Source organism: Rhipicephalus microplus, chromosome 9 (assembly GCF_043290135.1).
Source record: "Rhipicephalus microplus isolate Deutch F79 chromosome 9, USDA_Rmic, whole genome shotgun sequence".
NCBI lineage: Eukaryota > Metazoa > Arthropoda > Arachnida > Ixodida > Ixodidae > Rhipicephalus > Rhipicephalus microplus.
The window spans coordinates 1,070,905-1,085,587 of NC_134708.1; the positions used below are offsets into that span (position 1 = coordinate 1,070,905).

General features: G+C 44.5%; 1 protein-coding gene across 2 annotated transcripts in view; it reads left to right on the plus strand.

Moving 5' to 3' along the window:
• The window catches only part of LOC119163317 (putative ATP-dependent RNA helicase DDX43), a 244,512-nt gene that overhangs the window by 212,819 nt on the left and 17,010 nt on the right, over nucleotides 1-14,683 (plus strand). For both annotated transcript variants that reach the window (XM_037415283.2, XM_037415282.2), the window contains 2 exons: nucleotides 3,607-3,672; nucleotides 3,741-3,848. In XM_037415283.2, the coding sequence (XP_037271180.2) occupies nucleotides 3,607-3,672; nucleotides 3,741-3,848 (174 nt within the window). The remainder of the gene's footprint in view (nucleotides 1-3,606; nucleotides 3,673-3,740; nucleotides 3,849-14,683) is intronic.

Below are 14,683 nucleotides of genomic sequence, written 5' to 3' on the forward strand. Positions count from 1 at the left end.
TGTAAGTTAATTATGCTGCTGAACTTGCTGGCATCACAATGTACCACAAATGGTTTTCCGTCATTTTGATAAGTGCGGAGGTCCGCTGATCAGTTATTGCAACTAGCGGCGACGCCTTTGCAATTAATCACAGTGGGGAAAAAAAAAGAAAACAGAGGACGGCGCGCCACTGTTCAGAAACAGGCTGGCGGCGAAATAGTCAGCTAGCTAAAAAGACTGCCTACCTGACGGTGCTACCTAACAAAAAGGGGCGCTGGCTAGAGTAAGGTTTGTTTAAAAGAGTGCCTACCTCACGGTGCCATCCACCGAAAAGGGGCGCTTGCCAAAGTAAGGCTTGGACAAGACATCAGAGGGTACTTTCGGCCAGATGTGTCTTCCGCTACTTCCAGATTTGTGTCAGCACATCTAGCGGTTATTTTCTCTTCACTAATGTGGCATGGAATAAAGTTCAACTAGCTGCTAGTGGGAGAATGGCTGCTTAAGTATGCAGGTTGTACTGGTGGTGCTATTTCGGGCCAGTCTTCTCAATGTTTTTCTGCAGTTCGGTGACCGCCTTCCGTCCTCCTAAGTCGTTGCGGGCAACTAAAGGTTCGAGGTCGGAAACATTAACTGGACTGCCAACTTGCCTCCCTTGGGATTCAGCCAGCTTGTACACTAGAGGCGACACTTTGGTGTACACTTCGTGAGGGCCCAATCACTTGGCCAACAGGAAGGCTGAGATGCCTACGGCCAAGTCACTCAAAACGTGATTGCGTCTGAGAACGAGATCGCTGACATCATAGTGCATGACGCTGAGTGGCCAGTTGTATTGAGCCTTTTGTCCAGCTCTCACCTTTGCCAGGTTGGAACGTCTCAGGCAAGGGCAGCGTCCATACGTGAGCGCAGTTTAATCGCGTAGCCAGATGAGCCGGCTTTCGTGGTGCACGCCCCACTCCTGTCCTGCGTAACGCAGTTCACTGGGTTAGGCAGCTTTCTCCTGAAGTTAAGGATAGGAAGCGTGTATCTAGTCGAACGGTTCGCCGTGTACCGCAAGAAAAGCTTATCTCATTAAGACAGGCATCTCAACCCCTGTGTTGCTGCCCAAAGGCTGTCAGTAAGGCTTGAGATTCCATTTTGTCCGGTCAGTCAGGCCGGTCTGTGTACGCGACCCAATCTGAGAAGAAAAATTTCAGAGGACGTGTTGGTACTGCGTGTTTTGATGCCAAGACGTAGGAAACGAGCCTGGCTACCGCAACGGGAGCAGCATGACTGCCCGGTTTTGAAGGATGTCGGCACGAAGAGCTTGAGAAGTGGCCGTCGATCTCGGGGATGGTCCCAAGTGAAGCTGCCCGGACTTGCCACATTCTGCCCAGCAGTTCCTGGTGGACTTGCAGCTTCCCCACATCGCATTAGTAAAGGAGCAGCCCATGCCAGTCAGCTGAGTGGACACATTAGCAGGGAAGTTTCTGACGAGCGGGATTTAGCAAAGCCAAACATTGAGACTAAAAGGTTGAGATAAGGAGCGGGACACTGGCAATTTGAACGAGTGGATCGTCAAGCCAACGCGCTCCCAGCGTGGCATGTGAACAGTAAGAATGTTTTATTATTGCGAGAGCGCATGACAGTAGCCACCGAGACGCCATATTGGCTAGGGACAGTATAAGGCTTAAGACTGAACTTCACTTGGATCATTGTTAGTTACAATATCGCTGATTAGTCGGTTATCGTATACGTACATGTTTATTTTGGGGAGTGAATTCTGAGTGTCAGGTTTCTGTTTGTCATTTAATGTGGTGTTATAGTGTGTTTGTCTTTCCACACACTCGCGTCTCTCCGTTGTCTCTCTCAAAATCATTCTTCGCAAGCGCTCCCAAGATAAATAAAATTGTGACACATCAGTGGAGGATTTTAGCGACTCGTGAGAGCAATAAGACCTCCGTTGGCTAGCCATACATAGGGCTGCACGATCGGGTATGCATTGAGGCACAGGGTCTCGTTTTCATTTGTCCTGCAGGGCAAAGGGAGGGGCACGCCAAGCGTAGAAGTCGTGAGCTAGTACTAGTCGAGTCGAGAACACGCGAAGTACGAGTCGAGAACGCGCTCCAACACTTGGCTGCGTCTTGTTGTTCTCGTGTGGTTGAGGCTGCCTCGTGACTAGGCAGAACACTGGGTGACGATTCATCACCCGTCCATGCACAATGAAGCTTGAGAGAAGCGGTGGCAGCTAGCGGTAAGCTTTCGCTAGTAGTATGTTGCCTTGAATACGCTACACATTGAAGGCCAGCTTGTTTAGTTCACGATAACAGGCACTCTAAAGTTAATTGACGAAGGTTGGATGAGCTTGGTGAATAGCTCGCTCCACCTTCTCATTGTCTGATGCCATAGGATCGGCCAGGAGGTACTCGAGAAGATATTTGCCGGGAGGCTGTGTTCAAACTCACAAAGCATTATGTGCTCGTAGTCAGGACAAAGAAACTTGCTCTGGAAGAGCGCTTTAAACTCCTCCATGACCATGCTTGATTGCTGATAAGTCTATACCAGCAAGCGGCTTAGGCTGTCAGTGCAACAGGCTACACACTGCTTAGCGTTACGCTGTCCTTCAATCGCGTCACCTGCTGATAGCAGTGCAGCACTTTGAGGTAGTCATGGGCTGGTCGATGCACTTGGCTGAGGGCACTCAGTATCTCCCTTTAAAGCACAAGGCTGCGAGCGCGCCGCTTCCAAGAAGGCATTGAGGAGCTGTGCCACAGTTGTGTGCAGCGGCGATCGCTCCCACGCAGGCGTGGCCGTGACAGTGTCACACCTGTTCTCCGGTGTGTACATCAAACCGAGCAGGGCCAGTAAACAGCATGGCAGAATGTAGGGCAATTGCTGCTCCTACAGGCGCATGAGGTCTCTCGCGTCAAAAGTGCCGTCTACGCGTGCCTCAGAAATGCGAGCATTGGGAGAAGCAGCGTCTAAGTGCGCTTCCTTGCGCACAACCCTGTCAGCCCTTTGCGCGTGTGCCCAAGGCGTGTGCCCAAGTGACCGAGTGCCTGCCGACACCTAAGTAGCCTCGGGAAAAAAGCTCGGGTGCGGCGGGTTGGGCAGTCAACTGCGCTGCCGACAAGGAAAGGCCAGCAAGTAAAGATGGCGCATAGGACAAGCCCGTAAGCATGTGCATCTCAAACAGCTGAGAAAGCCCACAACTGGCTTCGCTGGGACCGTAGTCAGCATTTGAGCAGTTAACATCGCCATAGGGGGCAAAAATAGTCTTTCAAACAGTCGCTGCCCAACAGGCTGCCAAACAAAAACAGTTGTGCTACATGCACGAGACCACACAAATAAATGTAAACAAATGTAATGAAAGCATCAGTTATGATTAAAGTAAGTAATTATGAAATGAACGGGAAGAAAGTAAAATGGGTGAAAAGACAACTTGCTGCCAGAAGCAAGACCAAACCTGCCACCTTCGGATAGTGTGCTAAATGCTTTGCAATTGGCGCTGTTCGTAACCACAATGGCGAGTGTGGTATACTTTTTTTTTTTCCAGCTGGAGTTACATAGCATGTGATAAAGTTTTTAATGAGTAGACAGCTGACACTTTAAATAAACATTGTGCTTCAATATTGCCTCTTTTATCTGTAGGGTGGATCACCTGTCGAGTGAGTTTGCTTTGTCTGGGGTCAACTGTCAATCTATTCATGGAGACAGGTGAGTTATGTCGCTCTCTGTTTTGATCAATTGCTGCTACATGATGATCATACTTCTTTATCTGAAAGGGACCAGTGCGATCGTGAGCAAGCACTTGAAGATCTTAGGACTGGGGCAGTGCGAATTCTAATTGCCACCGATGTTGCTGCCCGTGGTTTGGACATCAAAGATGTAACGTGAGTTATACTGTTTTAACCAGCAGTTGCACCCTAGGTATTCTATTTGAAAATTCGTCGTTTTTTATCGAGGTTGTGCACAGGTCCTTGAAACTCTTGAATGCTTTTGAAAATCAAAAATCTCTTTTGAAGGCCCTTAAAAACCTTGAAATTTCGGACTCCCTGCCCTTCCTTTTTCAATCCTCCTCCTCCTCCTCGGACTAATCTTTGCAAATGTTCAAATTTATAACTGTTTTTGGTGGTGAACTTTTGTTTTTGTTTGAGCTCTAAAATGCGGCCAGCATACTCCTCCACCAATTTTTATATCTATTTAGCCGACTCTCATTAGGCAGCTGGCTACATTTGACAATGTGAGTCTTGGAGGCAGCATTCATCGTACACATTGTTTTATTGACTGGCAATGTGACCACTGGTACAGCTAAACCCCTTTATAAGAGGCATGCTTCAAGCAGCATTTCTTGTCTTTTATACGAGATGTCTCTTATAAGCAGTGTACCTCGTATGCATTTTCTTATTAACCCGTATATTACTGTAGCCGCACTGGTGTCTCTTAAACCCATTTTTCTCTTTTATCAGTGTGTCTCTTATAAAGGGGTTTGATTACACTAGCAGAAGTATGTGACGTGTAAAAGAGAGGCACGAGGCACGTGCCGAACGCAGAAGTGCAGCGACAGTGGGCGAGGAGAAAAAAGTCACTCAGGAGCACTCGAGCCAGCCACGTAGAAGCATTGGTCGGATAAAGGCTCGGGGCATGCGACCCAAGCCGGGAAGAAAAATTTCAGAGGATGAGTTGGCACTATGCGTTCGGACGTAGAGCTGCAAAGACGGAAGATCAGCATTGCTACCACGACGGAAGCTGTAGAACCGCCCGGTTTTGAAAACGTCGGCAAAGAAGTTCAGGAAGCGGCCGTCAATATCGGAAAAATTGAGTGAGGCTGCCCGGACTTGCCGCAACCTGTCACAGCAGCTCCTAGGTGGACTACAGCTCCTCTGCTTCGAGACAGAATGTATGCGGCCCGCACTGCAGTCAAGACGCATTGACGAGTTTGACGTAGTCTAACAGAGCTCTAGGCTACGATGAAGACCGGAACTAACCGGCAATGAGGTCAGATGGCTCGTACGGTGATGGTTTCTAGGACGACTTTAACTAGGACGACTTTAACTACGGTGTCACTTCTTCGTAGCTCTAACGGTGGCATCGAAACAGTAAGTGTTCTACTATTGTGAGAACGCATGAGAGTGGCTACAGAGACGCCATCTTGGCTAGAGATAGATTAGGACTAAGGATTGAACTTGCATTTGATTTGTATTAGTTACCTTTACGCTGTATAACCAATCATTGTGTGCATGTCTCTTTTTTTGAGTCAATTCTGAGTGCAAGATTGCTGTTTGCCGTTTTGTTTGGTGTGATAAAGTGTTTGTCTTGACACGAGCCCATCTCTCGCGTCTCTCTTTCTAATCCATCTTTCGTAAGTGCTCCCGAGATGAAAAATTGTGACAAAAAGGTATCGGCTGGGAGCACAGTTGCCCATTGCTATCACATGTCCACTGTCTCCGTTCAACAGGGCGTCCGCATATGTGCGCGGGTGTTAACATAGTCGTGTTTTTGTGCTGCCAGCTCTTTTAGGAATGAGCATGCCTTCTATGTGTTAGTGCAAGTGGTGTGTTATGTGGAACGATTCCCGGGAAAAATGAATTTCTGACTTTGTGGCTCCACCACGATGACTGCAAAAACTAGATGTCACGGCAAATCTGCATCAAGCCAAGTGGAAGCTTTGTGGCAAAACTTTTGATGTGACTGCCATGGGCGAATCTGCTGTGAAAAGTGTCATGAAAAGTGCCAAGCATATTGGCACAGTTAAGATGGGGCATGGAAATGTGTTGAAAAGCTACCTGACGACTGTGCCAACTCATTCTCTGGGATTTTTCTTCTCGGCTCAGGTTGGGTGCCTTGAGCCTTTCTCCGCCCAATCTCTCATCTACATGTCTATCTACGTGTCTGATGCATGTGCACTCGAATGATTCAGCACTCCTTGTGCTCCGCTGCCGGGCCTCCACGTTCAGCGCACACCCCATGCCTCTCCTTTACTCATCACATGCAATAGCACAGTGCACTATGGCTTCTTCGTTGCAGTCGCTAAGCCTAAATGATGCTTCTAAAATTCATGAGCTTGTCACTGACACATAAATTCTTTGGACTTTAAAGGTCATCACATCCAATTTCTCGTACCTATCGTCATCCGAAGCAAAGAGTTATTTCGATGCACGTTCTCGGACAGCGAAGTGGCAAAAGTGTTTTCTTGGAGTGAGGAGAAATGTGCCCATGTGACATGTCATGGTCTCGGATATTTCTTTCTTAGGCCTTGCAGCAAGAGATCTAACAATGTGAATTCTTCGTCGAACTTTTTAATCAGTCAGCAAAATGACCACCTGCACAGTAAGCAAAGGGATGTACACGTGAGGTCTTCGGACTCCGGTTAGAAAATGTTGACTAGGTATTATACCTCCATTTTTCTGGGCCATTCTATAGCAAATTATCTTCAGGAAAGGTTGCTAAGCTTGCTTGAGCCACTGCCCCTGGCGAAAATTCCTTAGATATAAATGGACAGTCCCAATGTCAATCTGAAGTTCTTGAAGGGCCTCCAAGTGCACTTGCAAGAAGATAACCAAGTTAATTGTGTGGACTTGAGCTGTTGTGGACTTCACACAGACAAAGGTGAGACAGCTGCGTATATTGTGCATTTTTGTTTACTTGCGCCAAGCTGCTCTAAAAGGATGAAAATCATGAAAATTGCACCGAACTTCTCCAAAACATTCGCAGCCTCAGTTTCAGTGGGGAAACAAGACTCAGTTGACCACGTGATTTTCCGAGCAGCCCCAGGAATACCAAGAAAATTAGACGTGCCCAAGCGGCTTTTCTTTTACCTTGCACGGTTCTGGTGACAAAGGCTTCCATGGTGTTGCCATAATCTCTACTGCACTGTTGTAAATATGCGTGGCCCCACAAAAATGTGCTGCTGTGCATCGAGCATGCTGCTTCTACTAGCTAAACTGTTTGTTCAGGCTACCGTTGCTTAGCGAACCGCTGAGTTAGCCTCGGCAGACATAGTAGGGTTTACTCTCAGGTTCTTTGTTCAGCACAGCGCGTTTCTACGGTCACTGCGGTTTTCATGTCGTCACTGCCGCGGATGGTCACCCTACGGCCGCATGTTTGCCGTGAGCGAGTACCTTTTTGCATAAACGATGGAGTCATCCCCCTCTATGGGACGAGTCGCCTGGATGTTCTGGCATATGGATTCTCAAACTAGGTTTTGTGAGCGACCGAATGCGTGCAACCCGCTCCTATTTTTTTCCATTAGCAACTAATTTATTTAGACAAGCGAGGTTTCATTGCATTTGATATTTAAAAATGTCATTGAACTTTAAATTCACACATCAGTGTGTGCAGGTAGCGAGACGCCCTCCTGGTAGTAGGACTCGTCTTGCATGCTATGAAATTTCACGATTTGCGCACCTGTGCTGGTGTAACGTGCATTCAAACCAGTTTAAATGATTTTAGCGGGCACCTCAACGTTATGTTCATAACGCGTCGGCGATCACATGGCATAGTTTTTATAAATGGTGATTTCCCACTGCTCCATTTTGTAATCAAAACTTGCAACTAGCGTTTTGAGAAGCGTCGCTGCATGCCGCGTCTGGGCTACATGAGCTTTTAGGCTTAGCTTTAGGTTTGCCCACTGTTTTGGTCGATGGCAATTCGCAGTGTGCCTGGCATACCATACTATTTTCTTTCTTTTTTTTTTTTTTGCAACAAATCTATTCTCTGTATGTTCGGCAGTTCGTTCGCCTGGACAACTTGATTACTTGCAAATGCGGTGTGAGCGCTTTACACGAGGCAGAGCAGTTCAGGCGACAATTGCAGTTCTATCTATTATCAGGAGTTCTATATCAACACTGATCGCTTTTGGTAATGAATAAAATAAAAGAGGCCAACATGGGCAGTATTACTAATGCGTATTAATGTGCGTCAAGAGGCACTATCACCTAGTATCATTCGCCCATCACGTAGTGCCATATGCATGCGCTTTCCTGCAGCGTCCGGAAAGTGGTTACAAGGGAGGGCGAGCTGCCCCTCCCTGGAATTTTAGATAGCACTTTTCTATGAAGCAGCAATAAACTACAAAGCTTGATTAGAATACTCAGGCCCCGGCCTTCAGGAGTTCCAGCCAATTTGGCACGTTACGCACGATTGACTACTATTCAACCACGAGATTGAAGTAACTAGAAGAATAAGAATGGGGTGGAGCACATTCGGCAAGCACTCTCAAATTATGACAGGTAGATTGCCACTATCCCTTAAGAGGAAGGTATATAACAGCTGTATCTTGCTGGTACTTAGCTACGGAGCAAAAACCTGGAGACTTACAAAGGGGGTCCAGCTTAAATTGAGGACGACCCAGCGAGCAATGGAAAGAAAAATGGTAGGTGTAACCTTAAGAGACAAGAAGAGAGCAGAGTGGATTAGGGGACAAACGGGGGTTAAGGATATCATAGTTGAAATAAAGAGGAAATGGACATGGGCCGGGCATGTAGCGCGTAGACAGGATAACCGCTGGTCATTAAGGGTAATTAACTGGATTCCCAGAGAAGGGAAGCGGGTTAGGGGGAGACAGAAGGTTAGGTGGGCAGATGAGATTAAGAAGTTTGCGGGTATAAATTGGCAGCAGCAAGCACAGGACCGGGTTAACTGGCGGAACATGGGAGAGGCCTTTGTCCTGCAGTGGACGTAGTCAGGCTGATGATGATGATGATGACTACTATTGACAGTCATGTCACGGCATATAAAGAAAGGGGGCTAGTGATAAATCATCCCCCCCTGCGGACACCTTTGCACGTTTTACAAAATGATTAATGATGCAAAGTTTCTTGTCACCGTGCCGCACTCTTGAAAGCGCATCTGACCAGATATAGAAGCAGGCGTACAATAAGTCAAAGCAGTAAAATGCCAAATCATGTCACTGTTCTTGAGTGGAGGCCTACTGTTGCTTAACTGTAATTGTTGCACAATCTTTTTTTTTTATTTTATTATAAATGTGATGCTTTTCTTTTTCAAATGTTTCTGGAGAACCTAGTTTTTTTAAACCTTTTTTTAGTATTATTTCTTATGTTTGTTACAAAAAGATAGTGAAGCTCGTATGTGGTAATAATCTGTTCAAAAAACTTTCTTCAAAATCTGCTTCAGTGTTACGTGTATTATAAACCAATTAAAATATACACTTGTGCTCCCACGCTACTCAAAACTTGTTTTTTCAAGCTCCGAGGACGACATACTGAATGCCGCTAACTGCTCCAAAATTAAAATTTTGCTGCTCCTACAACTGCTCCCAATTCAGTCTCAGCCGTCTCACCCCTGTACAGACAGTGCATGACACGTATAGCTGCTAAATGGGGACAGTTTCCAAATGCCTGCTGTTTAGTCTGAGCAGACTTTTTAAAGATGCCTCAGTACGGAGAGAGTACAGGCTAGTACACTTTTCCACTCAAGTTTGTCGCCCACAGAGGGGTGGGAGAATGTCTATGAGGGAGCATTGATGGTGAGTCCAACATCAAAAAGTACATTGAAGCTGCTAGGAAAAAGGATGTCAAGTGTGCCTCGTTGCGAGTGTCATATTTTTGCTGTGTCCCCGTCAAATTTGTACTACTACACCATATGTGAAAATATCTCGCCAACTAGCCCATCTCTCAATCCCACTCGTTCAAAAGCTTGTTAAGAGTTCAGCTGTGATGTTTTGCCGCCAGCAAAGTTGAATTTTGCATTGTTTGTGGCAATGGCCCTGAAGCCTTTTCTAGTAGAATACAAGACAGACAAACCAATGTTTTTTTGTTTGTTTTTTTTTCAAGGGATTTAGAAACTTCAGAAAGCTGCTGACAAATTTATTCGAATGTTCGGTCCTCGCGCCCAAAAGAATAATTGGCTTGCTGAAGAATGACTTTCATAATGCCGAGAATCATATTCCACTTGAAAAGGTGGATATTTCATTTCATTTCATTTATTTACTCTCAATGCCGTAAGGCGTTACAGAGAGGAGGGGTACAATATTAAACAATCAAGAGAAAAGACAACAGCGGGGTGGTTACAAAAAGTGATTGCTGACAGTGGACCTGAAGTGCGCAGCGTCGCTGATGGAGGCTGGAAGGCGATTACACTGCACGCAGGTCATTGGGACAAACGAGTTCAGGTAGAGGTTTGTTCGGGAGTTTGGCACACCAACTTTCAACGGATGATCAATGCGGGATGACACGTATGATGGAACTGAAAAAAGGGATTGTTTCAAGGTCTGATTGGTGTAAAATATTTCATGGAAAACACATAGGCGGGATATCATACGACGGGTTGCAAGATCAGGTAGTTGTACTACTTGTTTCATGTTAGTGACACTGGATGACCGGGAATAATCAGAGAGAGTGAAACGAGCGGCCCGATTTTGGATAGCTTCAAGTGTGGAGACAAGATTGGCAGAATGTGGATCCCATACAGAAGAGGCATATTCAATCTTCGGCCGTACAAGGGTTTTGTAAAGCTGCAGTTTTAATGAAGTGGGATATAAGCTACAAAGCAGAGCAAATTAGGAAGAATTCTCAAGTAATTTCAAAGGATGTATTTCAGTTCCGGATGGAATGTAAACAGTTTTCGGTCAGTGCCACAAAAAAAGTCCTGGAGTGAAGCCCCTTGAAGGTGGCATTTGTCAAGGGCCTTTCATCACGAGATCTGCGTCAGGCGTGTTCAGAGCCCTACAAATGTCTTACAGGTTTTAGAAAAGTTTTGTATGCCTTTATTGCTGGGGGTAGGCGAGACACTGTGTTGGTGGAGTACATGGAGCTTCCACACACAAGCAGAAACTTAAGCTGGGACAATATGACGAGAGCTGATAGACTAAGTGAGTGCTACCCTAAACTGTTGAAGTTCAGTTCAAGCTACTCCGAGTTATGGAGCATCGTAAAGCTTCTGCTTGTCCTCAGTGACAGCCAAGTAACAGTTGAATGTGGATTCAGTGTGTGTGGAAAGGGGTGCGTGCTTTTCCTGTGTGTCAGTAGTTTGTGTGCGATTTCGTTGAAAAGGCAAGTGGTGTTCTGCAGGTTCGAATCCTCATAGAACTGAGACTGGCAGTGTCAGCTGCTAGACACAAGCATGGAGCATGTTTGGAAGCTTATAAAAAGCAGGACCTTGAAGCTTCAAGCCAAAGAAAAAAGCACTGCATTGGGGAAGAGGTTGACGCAATGAAAAGGAAAAAAAAAAGGCTAGAATTGACGATTGATGATCTCATGGTTTGTGTCGATGACTAGGCTGAAAAAGCAAAGGCGGAGAATGATGCAGCATGCATTGTTAAATTGAGTAGTTTAACTGCAAAGGACGAGATTGGTGAGCTTCACTGCAAAAGCTTGACTGAAGTGGGCAGCCATGAGGATTTTCGCGCTTTGTGCATGCATTTGAATCATTGTGATGTTTGGTAAACCCATCTTTATTGTTGTTATTTTTTTTTCTTTGAGCCATAAATGTTAGACCTTTTGAGAGCACTGTTTCAAAATTTGACACAGAAAAAAAAAATAAACCTATACAAGACAGCCTGACAATCCTCCTTGGAAATACTCTAGGGCCTTGGAAGTGCTTGAACATCCCTGAATTTTCTCCATCGTAACTTACACAAACCTTAGTAAAAGAGGTCATTAAACTAGTACCGGACAGTACTTATTCTCACACGAGATGTGACATGTTACTAAACTAAGAGCGATGTAAACAAATGTGTTTATTAGGTACAAGTGCATTGTTTCATTTCATATTTCTTGTCTTTTTAATAATATTCATAACCTGGCAGTGTATTTCAGGTATTTTGCTTATTATTTTCCTGTTGACATTGCTAGTGCCACCTCTGCTTTGCCTTTAAAGAAGTATGACAGAAAATTTTGAAGGCAGGATAACTTGTATGATATATTTATATGGACACACACTCATCATTTACTAAATTTAAATGGCTAATATAATCTAGGACATTTGAAATCAGTTTTAATGTTCATGTCACACAATAAAACACCCTATTCTGCGACATTAACAACAACTTGGTATTATAGTAATCTATTCATGTTGTAAAGAGCCAGCTGCCACCATCATCATGATCCTTGCAAGCACTCCCTTTTCATTGGCGAACCTGCTGCATGGACTTGCATGGGAGTACAAAGGCTGGGCAGTGCATTTATGAGGGTCATGCATATTGGTATAATCCTAAAAGAATTTTAGTGGCACATAAAAGGACTTTGTTTGAAAAGTTTTATGCTGTTTTTATGTGAACACGGCTTTGTGGACTCGCGTAACGAGTTGTGTTTACATGGAAGCCATTCTGGGTCTCGCACCACTCGGTGCTCTTTGAAACTGCAACTGATTGCTACGAGACCATCTCCTGACATTGAACTGCTACATGTGCAAGCAATCAAGCTTTCTAGCCATAAGTTGGTCATTTGCTATTTGTCGCAATAAAAAAATTGAAAATTTTTGTCAGGCAAGTGTGCTTATTTTCTTTTGTTACCATGCCTATTCAAATCGATCACCAGAGATAGACGCTTTAAATCGTCAATTTTTGCATGTTGAATTTGTTTCTCGTGTACCGAGCACTTTTTAGTAGTTAGTCCAGCCACTCTGTTTTCAGTATAAATTTGAATTTGCTCATTTCAGCAACATAGTGATGTTTGATACACCTTTGCATGAACCAATATATGTGTGTGTTGTTGAGAAAATGCACATGGCTGATGAACTTGACAAAAGTTCGTGCCCCTCATGGTTATGCTACAGTAACATCACAGTTCTGTAATCACAAGAACCTTTGCAAGTCAAGTATCAAATTAAGGTATCATGTTCGCAATCTGATAGTGTTAAGCAGTAATGATTGTCAGAAATCTACGCCACCTATTCTATAGAGAGCTGTTGCTAGGATTCAGAGAAAACTTTTTCTGAAAAAAAAAAAAAAAATTCCAAAGGTCAGCTGCGTGTATAAAGTGTGGAGGTGGCCTTATCAGCCACTTTCGAGCAGCTTTGGTTTCGCTGGTATCGTTATATCAGACACAGGGGCCCGCATCTAGCGTCACTGGTCACTCCTATGGCTAGTTCTTATGCACGAATTGGTGAGCTCCTGTGCTGCAAAAAACACACGCCGCTTGAAACTGTCTTGCAACCTGAATTGAATGAAGGCTAGCTTAGAATTCGAAGATGACAACATCTCAGCTTCAAGATTTATTGCGATGATGTTTTACGTCAGCCTGATGCATCTGCAACTGTTCATAATTTAATTGCTTTGTTTATGGCCTCAAGTTGTCACCTCCGCCACAAATGCATGGTTGCTAATCTTTCTGCACAATCTTATACCAACACACGTCGCTTGCGTGCAGTGTATTGCTGCAGAGCTTCTCCTCATGACAAGAAGGCCACGGGAGCTCATCTTGGCCCTGACCACGGTGCAGCTTGAAACATTTTAAAACTGTGCACAATACTGTGCTTTGTTTTAATATGATGTGCTTAAAATGCAAAGAAATATGCTTGGACGCATATATTAGAACGCCAATCTATGTGGTGTGAGGTTGCTCATGGAAAGAAGTGACGCTAGACAAAATGTGGAGTTCATTGGGCATCTGATTTATAGAGGGATTATTTGCATCACGGGCATTGATCTATACTGGAACAAATGCAGGCTCTTATCACAAAAAATTAAAATTTATTGAAAAAGATGGACTGGTTCTTTAGTGTCTCATGAAACAAACAAAAAAACCTGCTATGCTTCATCTCATGGCACGAGCAATAAACCAGCACCTCTATTGTGATATTGTTTGTCTATGTGAATAGCAACGTTCTTTAGTAGGTTTGTTATTTTTATGCTATTTCTGGGTCATTTATCTTCAAAATTTGTATTCTGAATTTTTTTTAATGTTTTTGCATATATAGTGTTATTTTCTTACTGTTTACTAGCTTGCAACCAAACATTACACACTTCTCACATTTTTTTTCATTCTAAATATTTTTGTTGCTCTACAACATATATGCTTTGGAAGCAACATTTTATTGTGCAATGCATGCTGGAGTACTTTTCGAACTGGCAAGAACTATTTTCTCGGGACATATAACTATTTTCACACGTTAAAGAAAGCCTTGATACACAAAGAAAGTGTTGATACACTGTCCAGACCGAAATCTGTGACTGTCACATTTTGTTGTATCTTGTATCTACCTATGTTTGTTGGCATCCTGGCTTGAGTGCTTCTTCTGCACTGTGGCGATGAGTAAACAAACCTATAGAATCTTCATGCATTGCAGCAGTGAAGAAGCGTCACATTTCTTCACGGTCTTGCTCTCACAGTGAGCCTTGAAGTAACCAGTCTCTATAGAACTTGCGCAAGGTTTACTGTACGAGTCTCCATGTGATTGGGTACTTCGTCGTTTCGCTTCACTTTACTTAGCGATATTCAGGGGTGCAACAGGTGCTCCATCGTGCACCAAACTCATTTACCTGTGCCATCCTGCGCCAAACCACCCTTGTCGTGTCATACTCATTAGCGCTGTACAGTGGCACAGCATCCGAATTAAGCCGCAAGGTGCTGCATGCTTGAAAACGTGGCTGAAACAACGTGCTTTCAGTTTCATCGAAAAAGTTATAGTTGTGATTGCTCAAGCAGCAGCTGTGAACATTGATTGTAAGTTACCGATTGCTGGCGGACACGCTATCTCGGCAGACATTGTGTGAGAATAACTTGTAAACCCTCCTGTATGCTGTGCTGTCAATGCGAAAAGCTCTTGT